Here is a 25,672-nt window from a genome sequence, read left to right as displayed (position 1 = left end):
TTTACACCCTCCTTTCCAATTTTCCTATTTCTCACAATTTTTCAATTTCTTTAGTGACCAACATATCCAAATGACCAACCAACCAGTGATCAACTCACTGTTTACGGACTAGCTATCTGATGCAGAGTAAGGTAACGAACACAGAAGACAGAGTTTATCACGTATGTAACCTTCCTATTTAAAAAAATATTTTTTAATGTTTTTATTTTTGAGAGAGACAGAGGTGAGCCGGGGGGAGGGGCAGAGAGAGAAGGGAACACAGAATCCAAAGAAGGCTCCAGGCTCTGCGCTGTCAGCACAGAGCTCCACGCGGGGCTTGAACCCACGAACCATGAGATCATGATCTGTGCTGAGGTCAGATGTTCAACCAACTGAGCCACCCAGGTGCCCCAACAACCTTCCTATTTTAGATTAAGGAACAAATCCAGGCACTCAAGTGAACCAGAGAGGGGCCTTTTTCTGGAAACCTATAGAGGATGACCTGTTCGGCTTCTGAAAGCCTGCTATTATTCCTGGACCCCAGTCACTATGACAGCTAAGTAAAAGAAATGAATCTGTATAAATATATACTTACTGAAATATATTGCAGAAAAAGTATTGATAGAAATGATATGATGGTGAAAAGGACACAATAAATATTTATTCATGTTTCAACTGGGATTCTCTAATATTATGTTCTTTGTCTAATATCCACTCTCATTTCTATTATTTTTCATTTTGCTTTAATTTTTTCACTTGAGTATAGCTGGCACACAATGTCACAGCAGTTTCACGTGCACGACACAGCATGGTCATTCAACATCTCTGTATGGTACACTATGCATTTTGCTTTTTACATTTCTCTAAATAGGTAGTTTCTTTTTTCTTTAACTCTCCATTTCAGGGTATCCTACTTCCCTTTCAAATTCTTAACATCTCTCTCTCTACATATATTTGAAAAGACCTTTTCTCATTACTCATTTCTTTAAAGCTTTTAAGTCGAACAGCTATAAAAGTACCATATTTGTAAGCCTAGAAAAAATAGCCTTCCATATGAATTGCTTATAAACTCCTAGAGTTAAGGGTTTTTTGTATTCAAAAAATTGACATTATAAACATAGAAAGCAAGTTAAAAGTTACAAATTTCAAACATAATCACTATAGAAGGTTTACAAATAAGTACTTCATGATTGACTGAGAAATCCATAAAAATAGAATGATGATGTGGTCAGCTTGTGACCCTAAAAACCTATAGTTATGTGTATTCAATGCTTAAATATTTTATTTATTTATTTATTTATTTATTTAGTTAGTTAGTTAGTTAGTTATGAGCAAGAACAAGCAAGCAGGGGAACGTGGCAGATGGAGAGAGGGAGAGAGTGAGAGAGGGAGGGAGGGAGGGAGAAGGAGAGGGAGAATCTTAAGCAGGCTCCATGCTCAGCACGGAGCCCGACACAGGGCTCAATCTCACAACCCTGAGATCGTGACCTGAGCCAAAATCAAGAGTTGGCCACTCAGTTGACTGACACACCAAGGCACTCCACTGCTTAAACATTTTAAAGTAAATGACAGGCAAACTATTTTTTTTTTAAAAGACATCCTAACTTTCTGCCCTTGAAAACTTCAGTATAAATATCTAAAATATATAAACCTATTTTATAAGCCAAAGTAGCATTATAACTATCAAATTAATAATTAGTAAGGGAGACTGAGCTGTGGCTATTTTTTTGGTAAATATTTATGTCAGTTTTGGTACCAGTATTATCCTTGCTTCATAAAATAACAGGAAGTATTCCTTATTTTCCTATCTTTTGAAACATTTAAAAGGAGCAAAGGGAAAAAAAAAAGGAACACTGAGACTTCCTGTTCTTTTTTTATTATTTTAATTTATTTTTAATTCCAGTACAGTTAAGGTACAGTGTTATATTAGTTTCAGGTGTACAATATAGTGATTCAACAATTCCATACATTACTCACTGCTCATCACAAATGCACTCCTTAATCTCCATTACCTATTTCATGCCCCTCCCCCACCACCTCCCCTCTGGTAACCATCTCCATCTCTGTAGTTAAGAGTCTGGTTCTTTTTCTTCTTCTTCTTTTTTTTTTTTTTTTTGGTTTGTCTTGATTTCCTTTGTTTAGTTTCTTAAATTGCACATATGAATGAAATCATATGGTATTTGTCTTTCTCTGATTTATTTCACTTAGCATTATACCTTCTAGATCTATCCATGTTGTTGCAAATGGCAAGATCTCATTCTGTTTTATGGCTAATATTCCATTGTACGTATGTGTACATGTATATATACAAATATATATATGTGTACACACACACATATATATATACAAATATATATATGTGTATACACACACACATATATATATACAAATATATATATGTGTACACACACACACACACACACATATATATATATATATATATATATATATATACACACCACATCTTCTTTATCCACTCATCTATTGATGGACACTTGGGCTGCTTCATAATTTAACTATTGTAAATGGTGCTGCAATAAACATAGGCATGCATGTTATCTTTTCAAATTAGTGTTTCTGTTTTCTTTGGATAATACTCAAGCAGTGAAATTTTTGCATCATATGGTAATTCTATTTTTAATTTTTTGAGGAAACTTCATACCATTTTCCAGAGTGGCTGCACCAGTTTGTACTATCAACAGTGCAAGAGGGTTCCTTTTTCTCCACATCTTTGCCAACTCTAGTTTCTTGTGTTTTTGATTTTAGCCATTCTGACAGGTGTGAGGTGATGTCTCTTTGCTGTTAAGATTTGCATTTCCCTGATAATTAGTGATGTTGAGCATTTTTTCATGTGTCTGTTGATCATCTGACCATCTGGATGTCTTCTTTGGAGAAATGTCTGTTCCTGTCTTCTGCCCATTTTTAATTGGATTATTTGTTTATTTGGTGTTGAGCTGTTTAAGTTCTTGATATACTTCTGATAGTAACCCTTTATCAGATATGTCATTTGTAAATATCTCCTCCCATTCAATAGGCTGTCTTTTAGTTTTGTTGACTGTTTCCTTTGCTATGCAAAAGCTTTTTGTTTTGATGTAGTCCCACAAAAAAAGTAGCACTGGGATTTCCTGTTCTTTTAAGGAAATTGTCTTTTTTTGTTTGTTGTTTGTTTTCCCCTAGTTTTACTAAGATAAAACTGACAAAATTGTGTATATGTAAGTGTACAACAGAGTGATTTGATATACTTATGCATTGTGAAAATATTACCACAACCAGGTTAGTACATCTACCACCTCGCATACCATTTATTTAAAGTGTGTGATGAGAACACTTATGATCTACTCTTAGCAAATTACAATTATATAATACGGTATTATGAACTATAGTTACAATGCTGTACATTACATCTAAAGAACTGATGTGTCTTATAACTGAAGGTTTGTAGTCTTTGACCACCACCTCTCCCATTTTCCCCACCCCAGCCCTGGTAATCACCACTGAACTCTGTCTCTATGAGCTCAATTTCTTTTTTTTTTTTAGAATTTACATATATGTGAGATCACTGAATTTTTTTCTTTCTATCTCGTTTATTTCACTTCATATAATGTCCTCTAGGACCACCCATGTTGCCACAAATGATGGGATTTCGTTCTTTCTCATGACTTAATAATGTTCCATTACATCCATGCAGATGTAGGTATAGATGTAGATGTAGATATAGGTAGGTATCACAACTTCTTTACCCATTTAACCATCGATATGTACTAAGGTTGTTTCCATCTTGTGGCTATTGTGAATAATGCTGCAATGACTATAGGGATACATACATCTTTTTAAGTTTTTCCTTTGGAAAATACCCAGAAGTGGAATTGCTGGATCATCTGGTAGTTCTATTTTTAATTTTTTGAGGAACCTCCATCCTGCGTTTTTCATGACGGCACCGATTTACATTCTCACCAACAGTGTACTAGGGTTCCCCTTACACCACGTCCTTGGCAACATTTGTCATCTCTTCTATTTTTGATAAAAGCCATCTTAATAGGTGTGAGGTGATATCTTATTAAGGTCTTGATTTGCATTTCCTGATAATTAGTGAAGTTGAATACTTTTTTGGGTATGTGTCGGCCAGTTGTATAAGCCTTCTTTGAGAAACTATCCACCCAGGTCCTTGGCCCATTTTAATTAAATCATTACTATTATCATCATCATCACCATCATTATTGTTATTATTTATTACCATTATAATTTTTGCTGTTGAGTTGTATAAGTTTCTTATATATTCTGGATACTCACATCTTAGCATAAACATGGTTTGCAAATATTTTCTCCCTATCTGTGAGTTATGTTTTTGTTGACTGCTTCCCTTGCTGTGCAGAAGCCTTTTAGTTTGATGTAGTACCACCTGTTTATTTTTTCTTTTGTTGCCTATGCTTTTGGTGTCATATACAAATAATCATTGTTAAGATCCACGTCAAGGAGCTTTTCCCCTACATATTTTTCTAGGAGTTTTCAGGCATTATATTTAAAGCCTTTAATCCATTGTGAGCTAATTTTTGAGAGTGGTGAAAGACAGGGGTCCAGTTTCATTCTGTTGCATGTGGCTCTCCAGTTTTCCCAATACAATTTATTGAAGAGATGATTTTCTTGTTGCCTTTGTCAAGGATTATCAGCCATTTACGCATAGGTTTATTTCTGTCTTCTCGATTCTGTTCCATTCAGCTATTGTGTCTGTTTTCATGCCAGTATTATATTGCTTTGATTACTATAACGTTGCAATATATTATGAAATCAGAATGATAACTCTGGCTTAATTCCTTGCTGCTAATTCCTTGCTCTAATGCATACACTGTTTCACCTGATGATATCCCATAATTCACAGAGGCTTTCTCACTCTTTTTTCATTCTTTTTACTTTTTTCTCCTCTGACTGGATAAGTATAAATGATCCTGCCTTTAAGTTCACAGATTCTTTTGTTCCACTTGCCTCATTCTGCTGTTGGTGCTTTCAATTGCATTTTTCCATTTCATTCATTGTATTCTTCAGCTCCCCAATTCCTCTTTGATTTTTTTTTTATGGTTTCTATCTCTCTGTTAAACTTTTTATGTATTGTTTACCTGATTTCATTCTGTGTTTTCTGGCAGCTTATTGAGCATCTTCAAAACAATTAATTTGAATTCCTTATCAAGCAAGCAATGTGTCTCAAATTTTTGTTTGGAAGTTGTCTTTTTAGATGTTCTACCTCTTCTAAGCTGAGATTTAGTAGATTATATATTCATGAGAATTATCCATTTCACACAGATTGTGAAATAAATTTATAGACAGTGAAAAGAAACGTGGTTTCTAAAATTTCCTTGGTTTCAATTGTTTCCCCATTTCATTTATCATGTTTCTGTGTCTTCTTTCCCCATCTGTAACTTGTTTGAATCTTAAGTCTATAATTATAAGTAATCAACGTTACTATAAGCTTATGCCTGTGTTTCCTCAATATTTTAGCTAGTTCTCCACTATAGGGTTGGGACCTTTTTTTTTTTTTTTTTTTTTAAATGGCCAGATAGCAACTTTATGTTAGGCTTAGAGTTGCTTATTCAGTCTCTGATGCATATTCTTCTGTTTATTTCAAAATTCTTTTTTTTCTTTTTTTTTAAATTTAAATTCAAATTAGTTAACATAAAGTGTAGTCTTGGCTTTAGGAATAGAACCTGGCGATTCATCTCTTATATATGACACCCAGTGCTCATCCCAAAGAGTGCCCTCCTTAATGCCTATCACCTGTTTTACCCATTCCCCCACCAACCATCCCTCCAGCAACCCTCAGTTTGTTCTTTCTCTGACTGACTTATTTCGCCTAGCATATTTTCTAGTTCTACCCATGTTGTTGCAAATGGCAAGATTTCGTTCTTTTTCATCACCAAGTAGTATTCCATTGTGTGTGTGTGTGTGTGTGTGTGTGTGTGTATACATACACACACACACACACACACACACACATCTTCTTTATCCATTCATCAGTCGATGGACACTTGGGCTCTTTCCATAATTTGGCTATTGTTGATAGTGCTACTATAAACATTGGGGTGCATATGCCCCTTCAAATCAGCATTTTGTATCCTTTGGGTAAATACGTAGTAGTGTAATTGCTGGGTAATAGGGTAGTTCTATTTTTAATTTTTTGAGAAACGTCCATACTGTTTTCCAGAGTGGCTGCACCAGTTTGCATTCCCACCAAGCTGCAGCAACTTCTTACTTGGCAGGTCTCCGGAGGCAAGAAAAATAAAAGCAAAAATGAACTATTGGGACCTCATCAAGATAAAAAGCTTCTGCACACTGAAGGAAACAATCAACAAAACTAAAAGGCAACTGACAGAATGTGAGAAGATATGTGCAAACGACATATCAGATAAAGGGTTAGTATCCAAAATCTATGAAGAATTTATCAAACTCAACACTCAACAAATAACCCGGTGAAGAAATGGGCAGAAGACATGAACAAACATTTTTCCAAAGAAGACATCCAGATGGCCAACAGACACATGAAAAGATGCTCATCATTACTCATCATCAGGGAAATACAAATCAAAACCACAATGAGATACCACCTCACACCTGTCAGAATGGCTATGATTAACAACTCAGGAAACAAACAGATGTTGGAGAGGATGTGGAGAAAGGGGAACTAAATATATACTAGCAATAAGAGTTCTGTTCCACATTATGACCAGGAATTGGTATCGTCAGCGTTTTGGATTTTGACACTTAATAACATAAGATGTTAAACATCTTTTCATATACTTATTTCCCATCTGTATTATCTTCTTTGGTGAGGTCCTTTCAGTTTTTTTGCACATTTTGTAATAGGGTTGTTTCTTTGTTTCTTATTGAGTAGTAAGAGCTCTTTGTATATATTCCATAAAAATCCAAAAATGTCTTTTGCAAATACTTTCTCCTTGTCTGTGGCTTGTCTTCCCATTCTCTTGACATTATCTTTCTCAGAGCAGTTTTTAATTTTAACAAAGGCCAGTTTATCATTTATTTCTTTCATGAATCATGCCTTTGGCGTCATATATAAAAAGGCCATCTAGGTGTTCATCTATGTTATCATCTAGCTTTATCATTTTCCATTTTCCATCTAGGCCTATGATCCATTTTGAGTGAATTCTGTTTTTTGAAAGGTGTCTAAAGTAATTTGTTGCATGTGCATGCCCAATTGTGCCAGCATCACTGGTTAAAATGACTATCTTTGCTCCACTGTATTACTTTTACCTCTTTGTCAAAGACCAGTGGACTATATTTGCTAAACTACACTTAAGCAAGTCCATTTCTAGGCTCTCTATTCTACTCTATCCATCTACTTGTCTATTGTTCTTAAAAAAAAAAAAAAGTTTATTTTATGAAAGAGCATGAGCAGAGTACAGGGACAGAGGGAGAGAGAGAGAGAAAAAATCCCAAGCAGGCTCCACACTCAGCATGGAGCCTGTGACATGTGGGGCTCGATTTCACGACCCTGAGGTCAAAATCGAGAGTCAGACGCTTAATTGACTGAGCCACCCAAACAGACACCCCTGTTTGTCTGTTCTTGCACCAGTCCCACACTGTTTTGATCATTGTAGCTTTATAGCAAGTCCTGCTTTCAGGTAGTAACACTCCTCCAACTTTGTTCTTTTAATACTGAGTTGGCTATTCTGGATATTTTGCCTTTCCATATAAACATTAGAATCAGCTTGTCAATATCCACAAAATAACTTGCTCCAATTTTAACTGGCATTGCATTGAATCTATATATCAAGGTGAAAAAAAATGACAATATTGAGTCTTCCTATCCATGAACATGGACTATCTTTCTATTTATTTAGTTCTCCTTTGATATCATCCATAGAACACTTATAGTTTACCTCATGTAGGCTTTGTACATACTTTGTTAAATTTATACCTATTTCATTTGGGGGGGTGTGTTAATATATATGATATTGGGTTTTAATTTCAAATTCCACTTATTCATTGTTGTTATAAAGTGAACTCGTTTTTGTATATTAACCTCATATCCTGCAACTTTGCAATAAGTGCTTATTGATTTTTTGTTATTTTTTTATTTTATTATTATTTTATTATTATTTTTTTAGAGAGAGCAAGAGAGTGAAAGTAGGTGAGGGAAAGACAGAGAGGGAGAGAGAAGAGCAACTCAAGCAGGCTCCATGCCCAGCACAGAGCCTGATGTGGGGCTTGATCTCATGACCCTGGGCCTGGGATCATAACATGAGCCAAAATCAAGAGTTGACCAACTGATCCACCCAGGAGCCCCTGGGTTATTTCTAATTTTCTATATAGAATGATAATGCCATCTGCAGGGACAGATTTATTTCTTCCTTCCCAATCTGTATACTTTTTTATTTCCTTTTATTGTTTCATTGCATTAGTTAGGACTTCTGGTAACAGGAATTTACATAAGAACTTAAAAAAAAAGAATTTCCATCTCTCTACTTACATTATTATTCTTTCATGTTTACTTTTTTCACTAAAATCCTTAACATATTAATCATAGTATTTGAAAATTCCTGGTTTGATAATTCTAACATTCCTGCTATATCTGATTTTAGGTCTGATATTTATTTACTCACTTCAAAATGTTTTATTTTTTTGCCTTTTAGTATTCCTGGTAATTTTTTTTAAGTTTATTCTTCTATTTTGATAGAGAGAGAGAGTGTACAAGTGGGGAAGGAGCAGTGAGGGGGGGGGGAGAGAGAATCCCAAGCAGGTTCCACACTGTCAGCATGGAGCCTGATGTTGGGCTTTAACTCACAAACCATGAGATCATGACCTGAGCCAAATTCAAGAGTCTGATGCTTAACCCACTGAGCCACCCAAGTGCCCCATTCCTTGTCATTTTTTATGCAAGGTAGATATAATGTACTGGGTAAAAAAACTGCAGTATCTAGTCCTTTAGTGATGTGGTAGTAAGGAATAGGGGAGTGGGAGCTTTCTATGGTTCTATGATTAGGTCTTAGTCTTTTTGTGCATCTATGCCCCTGGACTATGAACTTCACTAGAGCTTCTCGGTGTTTTCTTCTCTGTAGGCTGGACAGGATAGTTAGAAGGGGGCTGGAGTTGGGTATTTCCCTTCCCCCAGGGAAGTCTGGGTTCAATAAAACTCCAGTGGGTAAGGCTCTGGTAAAAACTTTTCTCCTGAGGGCTGGTCTTGTTATGAAAAAGATTGCTCTGGCATATTTCAGAATGGTTCCTTTTCCCTCCCCTTTCCAGAAGCACAAAGGGATTGTTCTCCAGTATCCACAGTGAGGACCTGAGAGGTCTCCCGGAGTTGACCTAACAAAAAAGTGTGGAAGCCTCCTCATAACTGGGTCTACCTAGAGGCTTTTGTACTCTCATATTCGTTCAGACTCGACCTCTAGAAATTCATCAGTTAAAGTTTAAATTTCTTTTCCCCACACAGCTTCTCATGGAGGTTTCTTCTTGTGGATCTGTTCTCCGGTAAACTGTGATTTTTCTCTCTCTCCGTTTATCTCTTCTATTTTTGGTGTAGCCATTTGTTCTATGACCTCACCTCATTGACGGCTGTAAGAACTGTTACTCTCAGTTTGTTCAGATTTTTACTTGTTAGGGTGCAGTGGCAACTTCTAAAGTCATTGCATCCCAGACCAGAAACTAGAACTCTCTCTTCATTTTATGGTTTTTTTTTTTTTCATTTTTATGGTATTGCTGTGCTTTCTGTAGTATCACTATTCAGCCTCACATTATTTTATTGTCTTTCCATCTCTTTTTTGAGTTCCCTTGGTTCTGCTTTGTGACCCAATTGCTTAAGTAAGTTCCAAAATCAATGTTGAAAATGCTGCAAATTTTCTCCACATTGTAATGGTATCTTCCCGATGTTTTGTCTTCTATTAACAACATGTGATATTCCTGCTTTTTCTAATATTATGTATACAATTGAATTTTTTCCTTAAGTTTGAATTAGATGAATTTTTCTCAATCAACTATTAACAGGAAGATTCTCTAAAAGAGGGAAAGGATGAGGATATCTTTCCCAGCTAAAAAAGTCTTCATCTCAAGGGCATCCTCTTCTTATTAAGTGACAAACTTTATTCGTATATGGTGAATTGGGGTGACCACATTTCCTTTGATTCGCATACCCATTCTGGTTTCACAAGGGCTCCTATCACTGATGTTTCCTTCCTTACCTACACAATTAGCAGTGCCACCAGGGATGCAGTTCCTGCCTTATACAACAATCCCCCTTTTTGGAATGGTTTTTAAAAAATTCTGTAACCTTGGGACACCTGGGTGACTCAGTTGGTTAAGCGTCCAACTTTGGCTCAGGTCACGATCTTGTGGTTCATGGGTTTGAGCCCCGCGCCGGGCTCTGTGCTGACAGCTCAGGGCCTGGAGCCTGCTTCAGATTCTGTGTCTCCTTCTCTCTCTTCCCCTCCCCCGCTCACAATCTGTCTCTCTCTTACAAATAAACATTAAAAATTATTTTAAATTCTATAACCTCTGTTCCCTATATACTCTCCATACCTTTTTTTTTTTTTTTGCCTCTCTTCCTTGCCCACTTCATACTCAGATATGCCTGCAAAAACTCCCTCTCTGGGTGTCTCATCCTTCTGAGAATAATTATTTCTTGATTTGGGAGACGGGGAATTGCAGAATACAACTTGCCACCCATGGGTCCTTTGGCTTTCTTCACCTGGACACCATTGTGGTTTTCCACAGTCATTTTGGGTTCGATTTATTTTTCATCATTATTTGGTGTATTCTCTATCTCACAATTTTGCCTAAAAATTAAATTGTGGGTACTTCATTCATTCTTCTTGATTATACAGTTTTAGGAGACAAGATAGGAGAAGCATGGGTATAAATACATTCCATAGTGCTACCTGAATCCCAGAGTCCTAAATATTACTTTTAATCATTCACACCAAATACTTCTATCATAGCTCTATCAGTGATTCTAAAAGATGGCAATAAATGAGGATTTTTAAGAAATATTGATTCTTGGACTCCTCCACCTAAGAGCCTCATTTTGTCATTTTGGGATGAAGGCTCATAATATTTTGTTTATTATAAAGCCCTCTGAGTGTTTCTGATGCATAGCATTTTAGGACCTAATAAAATTAGGACCTAAAATTGGATGTTAAAATTAGCATTTAGGACCTAATAAAATTAAAACTCTTATTTCAACAAGAGGAAATATTTTAAGTAAAAGATTTATTACTTATATGTGGAATTTAAGAAACAAAACAGATGAACATAGGGGAAAGAGAAAATAAAAAGGGAGAGGGAAACAAACCATAAGGGACTCAACTATAAAGAACAAACTGAGGGTTTGTTGGAGGGGAGGTGGGTGGGGAAATGGGTTAAATGGGTGATGGGTATTAAGGAAGGCATCTCATGTTGGGATGAGCACTGGGTGTTATATGTAAGTGATGAACCACTAAATTCTACTCTTAAAACCAATATTATATTATATGTTAACTAACTAGAATTTAAATAAAATTTTGAACTAAACAACAAAAACTACTTCAAAACATATGTTTAAAACAAAAAAAAAGATGTGATACACACACACACACACACACACACACACACACACAATGGGACATTAGCCTAAAAAGAATGAAATCTTGCCATTTGCAATGAGATGGATGGAGCTAGAATGTATTATGCTAAGCAAAATAAGTCAGAGAAAGATTAAATACTGTATGATTTCACTCATATGTGGGATTTAAGAAATAATACAGATGAACATAGGGGAAAGAGAAAAAAAAAGAGAGAGTAAAGGAAACCATAAGAGACTCTTAACTATAGAGAATAAACTGAGGGTTGATGGGCAGGGGGGTTGGGGTGGGTAGGGTAAATGGGTGATGGGCATTAAGGAGAGCACTTGTGATAAGCACTGGGTGTTATATGTAAGTGATGAATCACTAAATTATACTTCTGAAACCATTATTACACTATATGTTAACTAAGTAAAATTTAAATAAAACTTTGAAATAAAAGAAAAGAAAAAAGAAAAAGGTGTTTTAGGGAATATCTGTGCTAAGAGTAACTATGTTGTTTTTCCTTTCAAAATATCCTTCTTTGAATTTACTTCAAGTTAGCCAAAATTATCTAAAGTTGTATTAAGATAAATTTCTTTGGCTGTATAAGTTGAACTAACTCCATGTCTTCCTGGGTTTAAAAGTTTGAAAAATTTAATTGTAATGTCATTTATGTAAATGTTGTATTCATAATAGGCAAATATAAATAAAGCACCACAGAAATAAATATAAAAATAAACACAAATAAAAAAAATTAGGGCCTTTTCGGTTGTGTATTGCAAAAGCAGGTATCGTATCGGTTCTCAGTATTCTAACATGTATACTTATGTCTATGCTGTTCATTGACTAAAGTATAAAAGTTTAGCAAAGGCTATAAATCAATATGAAAATTATTATTGGCACTAATCATACTGTAGTCTAATCCCTCAGAAGAAGGTCTTTATTTCCTTATACTCCCTAAGTAGTTATCATAATGTTCTGGCTACACGATAAAATAATAAGAATATAAAGATTAGTTAAGGCAAGCTAATTTTGAAATTAAGTTTTTGGATGTAAAGTGTATTACTGGTTGCTTATTCAATTATTATCACTAAATTCAAAAGCAAAATCTTTATGTGTCCAAATGAGTCAAATGGGTACAAGCAATAGGTTAGTTTAGGTACAATGGAGAAATCACATACCACAACTTGTCACAAAGATCAAAGTGTAAAGGCAAATAAAAAACTGAACCTACAGCAAGTTATCTCTTATTATACATTTTCATAGATACCCATATATTAGGTCAAATAAATAATGCTATAAAAATATGACATACTACATATCAAAGTTCAAATTTCAGGCAGAAAAGATTTCTTTAGAAATAAAATTCCAAAGTATCTCATCACTGAAGAAGTTCAAGATTTTGTTTAAAGGGTATAAAACTTTGCCACTTTAAAAGAAGAAAAATTTTAAATTCAAGTGTTACAATTGTAATCCCCAAACAGAACATCAATTAACTACACCCTATATTCTCACCTGTCCAACCAGTATAAGCAGAGCAATCATGTGGATCAGCTGTCTTGAGCCCCTCTTCCATTTGCTGTAGAAGATCTTTGATTTTGGTCTGGATTCGCCTTGTGAAATTATGAATGATCTGAGAACCAAAAAGAAGACATAAATTTAAATTGCATAAGAGTAGGGTAATATTGTAATAAATACTTTAGTAGTCTAACTTGTCAGAACATGAGACAGTAATCATATTACTTGGCCCATTTCAATGTTTCATTGGTTATAGGGTCTCTACTTTGATTTTATAAGGAAAATTGTTAAATGAGATAATGCCCTATATGGACTATAAGTCATTGGTAAAATTATAAAAAATAAGTTATAGAAACCAAAGGAAAAACTATTTCTTAAAAAAGACGGATTTGGGGCACCTGGGGGACTCAGTCGGTTGAGCATCCAACTCTTGATTTTGGCTCAGGTCATGATCCCGGAGTCGTGGGATTAAGTCTTGCATCCAGTCCATACTGAACATGGAGCCTATTTAAGATTCTTTCTCTCTCTCTCTCTCTCTACCCCTCTCCCCTGCTTGTGCTCTCTAAAATAAAAATTTTTAAAAAGATGGATTAGACTAAACAAAAAAAGATGGATTCGACTAAATGTTAACTTCTACAAGTTAAAGAATATAAGAAAAAGATGATTCAAAAATTAATGACCAGGGGGAAATAACTGTAATAGAAAACAATATAATAAAAAAAGACTACAATAATACAGAAATAGATATAAAATTATTGATGTACTTTTTAAAAAGAAAAAATCAAAAATATTCAATCACTTAGAAATTATCGAAAAGAAAATAAATACAAGTACCATGGTTTGCCTTATCAGATTAACAAATAATAACACTGAAAAATATGAAGTCCCCATGCTGCTAGGAGCTACAGAAACAAGTATCCTTTTTCACTGCTGGTAGTCTTTCTCAAGAGAAACAGCAATATTCTTCTTTTTTTTTCAAAGATTTTTTAACATTTATTTTTGAGAGAGCAAGCACGAGTGGGGGAGGGGAGAGAGAGAGGGAGACACAGAATCTGAAGCAGGCTGCAGGCTCTGAGCTGTTCACACAGAGCCCGACATGGGGCCTGAACCCACGGACTAAGAGATCATGACAGAGATCAGGACCGAGCCGAAGTCTGATGCCCAATGGGCTGAGCCACCCGGGAGCCCCAGAAATATTCTTAAATAGGTAGCTGATAGTGTTCAGATTTTTATGTCTCTGATGATTTTTGAAAAATCTACTGCTACACAAATTGCTGAGGTATATTAAGATACGTGATTATGGTCATGGGGTTTTCTATTTATTCCTTTATTTATTTATTGCTTTCATGTATTTTGTAGTTCTGTTGTTAGACATAGACAAATTTATGACTGTATGTCCTCCTGACAGAGTGACTTGTTATCCTAATGAAATGTCCCTCTCTGGGACTATAGAGAAAATGTTTTTGTGTTATTGCACAGTTAGGGCTTTCAGGGCAAATTTTACTGAAATTTGGGGTTCTGAACCGAAAGTAAACTTTAGGAATTAAGTTACAATTGAATACATTGTGAGGACTCCAGAGAGGTTTACTTAATCCCAGAGGTATGTGTTTACATTTCTGGGGGCTGTATGTATTTCTGAGTAGTAAAACTGAAGACCAGTGGGCTTATCTTTTCATTGAGAGATTTATTTACACCCCCCCCCCCAAAGACTTAGATATTTGCAATGAAACTCTCTCAGAAGAAGGGAAGAAGTTTCCTCTATTCCATTTGTAAAAAGCAGAGAAAAATTATTTCTTTTTTAAATATTTGCCTACAATACATAGACTGTGTGTGGAGGATATCTGACCTGGCTTCATTGTGTTGTCCCATAGGCAAGACCTGAGACACGTGGAACCACTCACTGGCTATAGTCTGTCTGATAAATAATAAATCTCTGATCCAGAAACCTCTTGTGTACATTGAGGAAAAAATTAATTGATAAATAGTAAAAATCTAAATGAGGGTGAGATAGGCATCACTGCAGCATTGGGCATACCTTATTTTCTGTCCTGCAATAATAAAAATAAATCCACAAACATAAGCACTTCTGTGTGAGTTGTAGAACCCAGCGCCTTGCACCAAGGGACCCACGGTGGGTTTAGCTCACCGGTCTACCAGATATCAGTACTGGCTGTAGAACCTACATGAGACTGTGAATTGGTTCCCACCCCTCTCAGATGTGATCTGGGAGTGCATGCAGAACAGTGAGTTAAGCAATCACTTTCAGATCATAAAGCCTTTGGGGGAAGTCCTGATTTCCAGAGGAAAAGTTCCAACATCCACTAGAGGAAAAAAAACAAGTTTGTAGGCACTAGATTGGGTAAGACACCCCTTCTCGAAGGTGGTATAGCACAGGGCTAAATAGATGGCCTGTATTTTCTCCCACAGGGAAAAGGGAGAGCCTGGGCATGAATGAATGCCCAGTTTTCAAATTTGTGCAGGACTCTGCTGAAGAGACTCATTTTTCTCTCACGGCATCCAGAGCATCACTTAGAGAGCTCCATGAATGGGGAGAAGAGGCAAATCAGGGCTGTAGTATATAAGATTCTCAGACAGCATAAAAGGGATATAGTTCCTGCTGATGTATGTGTTCCAGATTCCATCAGGTTCATGAAAAATCAAGGAAACATGACATACCCAAAAGATCACAATCATCTTCCAAAAACCAAACCCAAACAAAGACATGAAAATGTATGATTTACCCGATAAAGAATTCAAAAAAGCTGTTTAAATGAAACTCAATGAATACAAGAAAATACAGAAAGAAAATTTAAGGAAATCAGGAAAAGAACACATGACCAAAATGAGAAATTTAACAAAGAGATAGAAATCATAGAAAAGAATCAATGATAAACTCTGGAGTTGAAGAATTTAATGGAATAGAATCACAACAGAGAGAATCAAAAGCAGAGTAGACCAAACAGAAGATAGAATGAGTTAGAGGACAGGCACTTTGAAACACCCAGTCTGAAGACAAAAAAGAAAAACAAATTAGAGAGTGAAGAAAGCCTATGTGATCTATAGGACACTTATAAAACAAAACAAAACAAAAACAAATTTCTGAATCAGTTCCACAAAGAGAAGAGATGAGGGAACAGAAAGCTTAAAGAAATGATGGCAGAGAACTTCCAGATTCTGGGAAAAGATTTAAACATAATAAATAGATCACCCCATTATTTTCATTCAAAATGTCCTGTCTAAGACACATCACAATAGAAACATCAAAAATCAAACTGTAGAGTGCTGACAACACTGACTCCATCTTTGGCCCTCCATCTTGTTCATATTCACTTGATGACCTCTCTTGGGGGCTACATATCTAGACCCCTTGAAGATTAATATGCATACCTTAGAAAAGACCACCAAGGCCAGGATGGGGAGAGGCTTGCTTTGGCCTCCCATGAATCTGTTAGAGATAACATAGTCTTGCCCCTTCCTGGTGGCACAGGGGGTGCCATAATATCTAATTAAAGATTATCTGCAAATTAGATACATGCAAACCCCTTTGAGATGCATGTAAACCCTTCAATCTCACTACAATGCCCTCTTGTGTGTCCTCTCATTCTATAAAATCTGTGGATTAATGTCTTGACTTTGCATAGAATAACTACAAAGCAACTGGATCATCTACTGCCTGATCCCCCCATCAGTAAGTTCCCCTGAATAAAACACTGTGTAAACCAAAAGAAGTTGCCTTCTTTGTTTCTCAGTCTCAAAGTGCCTTCTCCATTTGGAGGATACTTTATTGTCCCTCTCCCACCTTCTAACACAACAACAAAAAAAGAGAGAAACCTAAAGGTAGCAAGAGTAGAGATTATATATAACCTACAAAGGAACTTCAATGGGGGTATCAGTGAATTTCTCAGCAGAAATTGTACAGGCTAAGACTAGGATGATATATTCAAAGTGCCAAAAGAAAAAATAACTGCAAACCAAAACCAAAAAAACAAACAAACAAACCCCCCCCCCCCCAAAAAAAAAAACTTTCTGGCAAAATTATCCTTCAAGAATGAAGGAAAATAAAGACTTTCCCAAACAAACAAAAGCTGAGGGAATTCATCACCACTAGACCTGCCTAATGAGAAGGGCTAAAAGGAGTTCATCCAGCTGGAATGAAGGGAAGCTAACTAGTAACATGAAAATATAGGGCTGCCTGGGTGGCTCAGTCGGTTAAGTGTCCAATTCTTGATTTTGGCTCAGGTCATGATCTCACAGTTTGTGATTCGGGCCCCACGTTAGACTCTGCACTGACCTCATGGAGCCTGCTTTGGATTCTCTGTCTCCCTCTCTCTCTGCTCCTCCCCCACTTGCTCTCTCTCTCAATTAAATATTTAAAAACCAAAAATAAAAAAAAAATACGAAAATATAAAACACACTGATAAAGGCAGACATGCAGTCAAATTCAGAAAGCTGTAATACTATAATATGATAGTGTGTTACCCATTTTACTATAAAGGTCAGAACAAGAGTAGCAAAAATAAGTATTACTATTAAAATTTGCTAATGAATACACAATATAAAAAGAGACAAATCATCATTAAAAAGCATAAAAGGAGGAGAGTAAAAGGGTGGCGATTTCATGTGAGATTGAGGTTAAGCTGTTATCAGTGTAAAAGAGACTATTAGATCTATAAGATGTTTTAGGTAAGTCTCATAGTAACCACAAAACAAAAAATTATAGTGGATTCACAAAAGTTAAAGACGAAGGAATCAGAGCATACAACAGTGACAAATCACAAACCGACAAAGGAATGCAGCAAGAGAGGCAAAAAGGAAAAAGACAACTACAAAACAGGCAGAAAGCTATTAAAAAGATGGTGCCAGTAAGTCCTTATGTGTCAATAATTACTGTACATGTAAGTGGACTGAACTTTTTTTTTATTTTTTTTTTATTTTTGAGACAGAGAGAGACAGAGCATGAACGGGGGAGGGGCAGAGAGAGAGGGAGACACAGAATCGGAAACAGGCTCCAGGCTCCGAGCCATCGGCCCAGAGCCTGACGCGGGGCTCGAACTCACGGACCGCGAGATCGTGACCTGGCTGAAGTCGGAGGCTTAACCGACTGCGCCACCCAGGCGCCCCTGGACTGAACTTTTTAAACCAAAAGGCAAAGAGTATCTTGATGGGTAAAAAAAACAAACAAACCAAACAACAAGACCAAACCTGAAAGAGACTCACTTCAGCATTAAGGACACACATAGGCTCAAAGTGAAGGGATGGAAAAAGATATTCCATGCAAGTGGAAACCAAAGGACAAGGGTGGCTATATCAGAAAAAAATAAGAAAAGAACAGACTAAGTAAAAAACAGTAACATGAAACAAAGGTCATTGTATAAACATAAAGGGACCAGTTCTTCAAGGAGACATAATAATTGAAAATATATACACACTCAACATGAGAGCACCTAATACATTAAGCAAATATAATCAGATCCGCAGGGAGAAGTAAACAATACAAGAAAAAAGTGGAGTTTAATATACACTTTTTAAGAATGAATAGATCATCCCAACAGAAAATCAACAAGCAAACATTGGATTTAGACAATATGTTAAACCAAATGGACCTGACATATAGAAGACATTCCATTAGACAATAACCAAATACACATTCTTCTCAAGTGCACACATATCATTCTTCAAGGACAGATCATATCTTCATACAATCACAAACAAGTGTTACCAAATCTAGAAGACTGAAATCATACCAATTATCTTTACTGGCAAAGTTATAAAAGTGGAGATCAATAAGAAGAAACTGGAAAATCTACATATATGTGAAAATTAAACAATGCACCCCTCAATAATCAAAGGGTCAAAGAAGAAATCGAAAGGACATTAAAAAAGTAACTTGAAACAAATGAAAATGGAAACACACATACTTAAATTATGGGATGCTGCAAAAGCAATTCTAAAAGGGAGGTTTATATGGATAATATTTATATAGATAATTTCTATATTAAGAAAAAAATGATTTTTTAGAAAGTTTATTTATTTATGTTGAGAAAGAGCATGAGCAGGGTAGGAGAAGAGAGAGAGAGGATCCAAGCAGACTCCGCGATGTCAGTGTGGAGCCCAGTGGGGTGTTTGAACTCACCAACTGTGAGAGCCATGACCTGAGCCTAAATCAAGAGTCAAGTACTTTACCGACTGAGCCACCCAGGCATCCCAGAAAAAATTAAGATCTTAAATAAATAACCTAACTCTACATCTCAAGAACCAGAAAAAGAATAAACCAAGCCCAACATTGGCAGAAGGAGAAAAATAATAAATATCAAAGCAAAAGTACATGAAATAGAGACCAGAGGAAAAGTAGAAAAAAATTAACAAAACTAAGACCTCGTATTGCAGAAAGAAGAAAAAATTTACAAACCTTTAGCCAGTCTGAAAAAAAAGGAAGACTCAAATAAATAAAAACAAAATGAGGGGCACCTGGGTGGTTCAGTCGGTTAAGCATCCAACTCTTGATTTTGGCTCAGGTCATGATCTCACAGTTCCTGGGTTCAAGCCATGCATTGGCATTTGTGCCGACAGTGCAGAGCCTGCTTGGGATTCTCTCTCTCTCTCTGCCCCTCTCTCACACACGTGTGTGCTCCCTCCCCCTCTCTCTCTCTCTCTCAAAATAAGTAAACTTAAAAAAAATAAAATAAAAACAGGAATGAAAGATGAGACATTACAAGTGATACCAAAGAATGTAAAGAATCATGGGAGACTTCTATGAACAGTTATATGCCAACAGAATTGATAACCTAGAAGCAACAGATAAATTCCTAGAAACATACAGCTAAGGCCAAATCAGAAAGAAATGGAAAATATGAGCAGAGCAATACAGGGGCAAGGAGATTCAATGTGCAATCAAAAGCCTTCCCAAGAAGAATTCCTCAAATGAGATGATGAATTCTACCAAACACTTCAAGCAAAATTAACCATTCTTTTTTTTTTTTCAAAATCTTCTAAAATTAAAGAGGAGGGAATACTCCAAATGCATTGTACAAGACCAACACTGCCAAAGCCAGATAAGGAACACTGTAAGAAAACTACACATCAATATCCCTGATGAACATGGATGCAAAACTTTTCAGTAAAATATTAGCAAACTGAATTCAAAAACACATTAAAAGGACACTATACCAGGATCAGGTGAGCTTTATTCCTGGGATGCAAGGATGATTCATCAATAAATGTGATACACCACATTAATAGAACAAAAGATAAAAAACTACATGATTCCCTCAACAGATTTAAAAAAATACAATTGACCCTTCCTTGATTTCATGATTAAACTCTCAACAAATTGGAAATAGAAGGAACACACCTTAACATAATAAAGGTGTATACAACAAGGCTATAGCTAACATCACACTTAAAGATGAAAGGTTGAAAGCTTTTCCTCTAAGATCAGGACCAAGACAAGGGTGCACACTCTAACCACTCTTAATCAAGATAGTACTGGAAGTCCTAGCTAGGGCAGTTAGGGCAAGATAAAGAATTAAAAGGCATCCAAATCAGAAAGGAGAAAGTAAAACTGTCTACATTTCCAGACGACATCATCTTATATACAGAAAATCCTAAAAACATAGCCAAAAAATTGAGGGAAGTAATCAACAAATTCAGTAAAGTTGCAGGATATAAAACCAACATACAGAAATCAACTGTGCTTATATATACTAACAAAATAGCTTAAAAAGAAGCAAAGAAAACAATTCTATCACAATAGCACCAAATACAATAAAATACTTAGGAATAAATTTTGCTAAGGAGGTGGACTATAAGACTATGAGACTATATGACTCTGAAATGAAAGAAACTGAAGACAAACAAATGCAAAGAAATCCTGTGTTCATGAACCAGAAGAATTAATATGTTACTGCTGTTAATGAATATGCCAACAAGAATGGCTGATTATCCATCTAACTGTCTGAAGACCTGTGACTACAAGTTATTAGCTTGAACTTCCTGAGACTTGTGCTTTGGCTTTTACTGTGAATCAAAGGGATACAGAATAATTTGCATGACAAGAAAAAGACTGGAGAAGCACCTGTTTGATACCCGGTACGGCACTACCCATAAGATGGTACCCAGTCCATGTCTATTTCCCATACTCTTCTTCCCTACCATCAGAATTCTGATTATATTCAGGGCAGCGATGCATCCAGCCCCAGAAGAGCTACTTGCTTTTCCAGGCTGCCTTAGGACCAGGGGCAGACATATGACACAGTTCTGACCAATGAGGCATAAGTACAAGTCTTCTAGGACCTCTTAGAAGGTTCTTCTCTTTCCTGATGAAAGAGAAGGATACAGCTGGCACTCCCTTCTTTTTTTTTCCCTTTTCCCTGCTATAAAATTAGACATGCAGTCTGGAGCTGTAGCAGCCATCTTCTACTAAACACAAAGAAGATGAAAGAAACACCAAAATGATCTCATAAATCCAGGCCCTGATCTTGTCGAAATAAGTCAACACCAATAGTTGTGTACTTCCAGACTTGCTATATGGGAAAAATAAGCTGATTAAGATACTTCCAAAATTGAGACTTCTGTTTATTGTAGCTGAATGCAGGCCGAACTCATATTTATATACAGTCTTGGCTCTGCTATAATACCCTTATCCCAAAGTATATGCTTTATTCCTCATAAATGCCACTGGAATGTAGCTCTAAGACTTATGATTATTTAATCCCTACTAATACTTGCCAAAATTTCACTGTAAAAATTTGTCTGCCTCTGCTTTGAGGTGGCTTTTCTAGTTCTTTATTTTCTCTCCCTCATAAAAGAAACTTCTAATTTGTTTATATGAGAACCACACTCTTATAAACAAAGAAGAAAATTTATTATGCCAGAATTCTGTTTGCATGTGATAAAGATTACCATACCAGGAGAATTTCTAACTGGCTCATTTCAGTTAATAGCAGTATTATATAAAGATAATTAACAATTACTGAGCACTTATAACATGACTGGCACTAAGTGCTTTACATGATATTTCAATTACTCTTCACATCACCAAATGCTTTTCTGTTTTTAGGTGAGAAAACTGAGGCTTACCCAAAGTCACAAGACTCTTGGGGCTCTGACTCTACGGTCTAATTTCAAAGTTCCTGGGCTTCCCCATGCTGTGTAATTATTGTGAAATCTTTGATTCTATATTTACAGTTTACCATTAGATTTTCAAAAGACTTAACAGCCTTCACTCAAACACACCATATAAATACAATACATATCGGCTACATAATACAGAAAAAGCAGGAGTAATTGAAGAATTTTGGAGGTTTTACCTCTGATCAGAGACTGCTTTTTAGTAATTGCATTGCAATCAGAAGAAAATGTTCTTTTGCTACATAAATAGGCAATGTTCCCCAACAAGGATGCTCCAAAATGTTATAAAGCAAAACTATATTGGAAGAGGTATTAATCACTGGCTATAACAGAACTTGTCAGGTGTCACTGCACCCGTGTGCAATGCATGTTATAATGAGATTTATTTTTCTTCTTCACAATGTTTTTCATGGTAATAAATCTTGGAATTAGGATAAGAGAGCTCTATTCAGAGAAAGAAAAGAATAAGACAGGTAAACATAAAGACACTGTGTGGTATTTCAGCATGCAAATTACCCCAGATACAGGCTTGATAAAAGTTTAAGGAAATTAAACTCCTTTTTAGGCATGATATTTTTTACATTACCTCACAAGAATTAAGGGGAATAATTTCTGTTCTATTATGTCATTCCCTAAAACATGAACATATGCACATATTCTGCACCTCTCTGTCTCTACTCTAGATTTTACACAACCTGTGGGTTCAGTTCAGAAAGTTCATAAGCTATGTTCTGTGTTGAATTTGGGGGAAAAAAAGTAGATATAAATTTTACAAATATTATAGGTGATTAGAATGGATTAACATTAAAAAAAAAAACCTCTTACTGAAGATAAAGGCCCAGATTTTCTTGAATCTTGGTATAAAGCATAACTGATGTGTTAACTAAACATATGATAAAATACCCAACATTGTGTCTCTTTCTGTAATGGTCAGATACCTATAAAACATTTGAGGGAGCAGTTAAAATGGAGTAGTAAGGGTCCCTGGGTTTGTCTGGTCCCTTGAACACAGCTAGATCAACATCAAACCATTCTGAACACCTAGGAATTCAATCTGAGGATTAACAGACCAATCTGCATAATTTGAGGGAGAGAACATGGCAGGTACATGATGTGGAGAGGTAAACTGGGGGACAGAAGAGCCAAGGTGCCACAGAAGGGAGGGAGCCGCTGTCATAAAGAAGAAAAAGACAGAGGGGGAGAGAGAGCAGCACATTGGGTTGGTGCAAGAAAGCACACCCCCTGAAAGCAGCTAGAAAGAGTGAAGACACACAGGGGATTGCACAAGAAAACTGTTCCCCAAAACTATGGATAGGGGAAAAAGGAGAGAGTTTCAGTCCTGCCAGCATTTTATACACAGCGGAGCGCAGAGTCTGAAGTTTCAGAGGTCAGCCCCTGGTGGTGCTCCATCGAGGAATGAGGGCAGAGCCCTTGGAGCAAACAGCGTGGTCTAAGGATTCCCAGGGTTGCCAGGAAGAAGTGATTCACCTATTCGGAGTGCAGTTGGTACAGGTGACCCAGCCTTTCCATGGGCAAAAGACGTGGGGCACCATCAAGCCACCACACTCAACTCTATAGGAATAGAGAGATGCCAGCTGAAGGCAACAAACACTGGCACCAACTGTGTGTTGTGATTTCCCATAAACTCTGAGCTGCTGCCACTGTGTGGTGGCGCAACCCTTTCTTGAGAACAATCTGGTCCTGGCCAGGGCAAGATGCTCCCCCCAGAAGATCAGTGTGCATTCCTACCTCGGGGGGGGGTCTCTGAAGTGTGGGGTTTTGAAACACAGCTGTGCCTGATATAAAACTCCGGAGAGAGGCGCCACATGGTAGGCAGATAGCTCACAGAGAGGGAGAGGCAGGGAGCTGATGGAAGTAAGGGACACAGGGGAGTAATTGGTCACGTGCCTGTGACAGCAAGAACTTCCCACTCTGGAGACTACACAGTGGGTTGAAACCATTTTCACCATTGGCCCACCGACACTGATCAACCCCAGGGAGCTAAACAGCACCATCAAGTGGAGAATGGAACCATTTCACCAAGCCCTGCCCCTTGTGCCTTCAAAACACACCTCCACTAGGGCAAGTTGGTCTGAGAATCAGAGCAGCAGATTCTCCCAGAGAATCTCTCCTCTCCCAGAAATCAGCACAAATCCCTTCCATGTGCTTAGTCTACTGATAATAGACTGCTGCAAAGTTTCAGCTCTAGGAGAAACTGGATCTAGCTTCATTTGGATCTTTTCCTTTGTTTGTTTTTTTTGTGGTTGTTGCCTCTGTTTTTGTTTTTGTTGTTTTTCTTTTGTTTCTTGAATTCAGAAAGAGCAAGATTTTTTACTTAATTTTCTTTTTATATTATTTTATTGCTTTTTATTTTTATATCGTAATTGTTAAATTTTTCTCTCTATTTCCTATCAAGCTTCTCTTAATTAACAAGCAGACAAAAACACACCTAGGATCTAGCTTCCTTTATTTGATTTTTTTTTAACATTTTAATTTTTATTTCATTCTATTATTAATACTATTATTCTTGTTTTTTCTTCTTCTAAAATGACAAGACAGAGGAATTCACCTCAAAAGAAAGAACAGAAGAAATGGTGGTGAGGGATTTCATAAATAAGACATCTGAACTAGAATTTAAAACAACAATTATAAGGATACTAGCTGGGCATGAAAAAAAGCATAGAAGACACCAGGGAATCCCTTTCTGCACAGATAAAAGAAGTAAAATCTAGTCAGGGCAGAATTAACAATGCTATAAATGAGATGTAAACCCAAATGGAGTCCATAAAAATAAGAATGCACAAGGCAGAGGAGCAAATTAGTGACAGAGAAGATAAAATGATGGAAAGCAATGAAGCTGAAGAGAAGAGAGAAACAAAGGTCAGGAATCATGAAGACAGACTTAGGGAACTCGGCAATTATTAAAATGTATTAATATTCATATCATTAAAGCCCCAAAGTATGAAGAAAGAGAAAAAAGGGCAGAATGTTTATGTGAGCAAATTATAGCTGAAAATGGGGAAAGACACAGACATCAAAATCCCAGAAGCACAGAGAACTCCCGTTAAATTATACAAAAATTGGCCATAACGAAGACATATCATAATTAAATTCACAAAATGCAAAAAGAATCATGAAAGCAGCAAAGGGAACCCAAAAGTTCCCCATTGCAAGAACCCATTGTTAACCCATAAGGGAAAACAATCAGGTTCCCAGCAGGTCTGTCCACAGAAACTTGGCAGGCCAGAAAGGAGTGGCAACATATATTCAAAGTGCTGAATGGGAAAAATATGCAGCAAAGAATACTCTATCCAGCAATGTTGTCATTCAAAACAGAAGGAGACGTAAAGAGTTCCCCCTGCCTCCCCCCCACACACATACACAAAAACTAAAAGAGTTTCTGACCACTAAGCCAGCGCTGCAAGAAATTTTAAGTGGGACTCTTAAGTAGAGGAAAAAACAAAAGCAAAAAGAAAAAAACAAAACCAGAAGTAACAAAAGCG

General features: G+C 36.5%; 1 protein-coding gene across 1 annotated transcript in view; it reads right to left on the bottom strand.

Moving 5' to 3' along the window:
* The window catches only part of LANCL2 (LanC like glutathione S-transferase 2), a 60,051-nt gene that overhangs the window by 21,746 nt on the left and 12,633 nt on the right, over positions 1 to 25,672 (bottom strand). The window contains exon 2 of the mRNA XM_049641282.1: positions 13,038 to 13,155. Within this exon, the coding sequence (XP_049497239.1) occupies positions 13,038 to 13,155 (118 nt within the window). The remainder of the gene's footprint in view (positions 1 to 13,037; positions 13,156 to 25,672) is intronic.

Source organism: Panthera uncia, chromosome A2 (assembly GCF_023721935.1).
Source record: "Panthera uncia isolate 11264 chromosome A2, Puncia_PCG_1.0, whole genome shotgun sequence".
Taxonomy (NCBI): domain Eukaryota; kingdom Metazoa; phylum Chordata; class Mammalia; order Carnivora; family Felidae; genus Panthera; species Panthera uncia.
The sequence above is the reverse complement of the archived record's forward strand: the minus strand, read 5'-3'. Positions and strand labels throughout refer to the sequence as shown.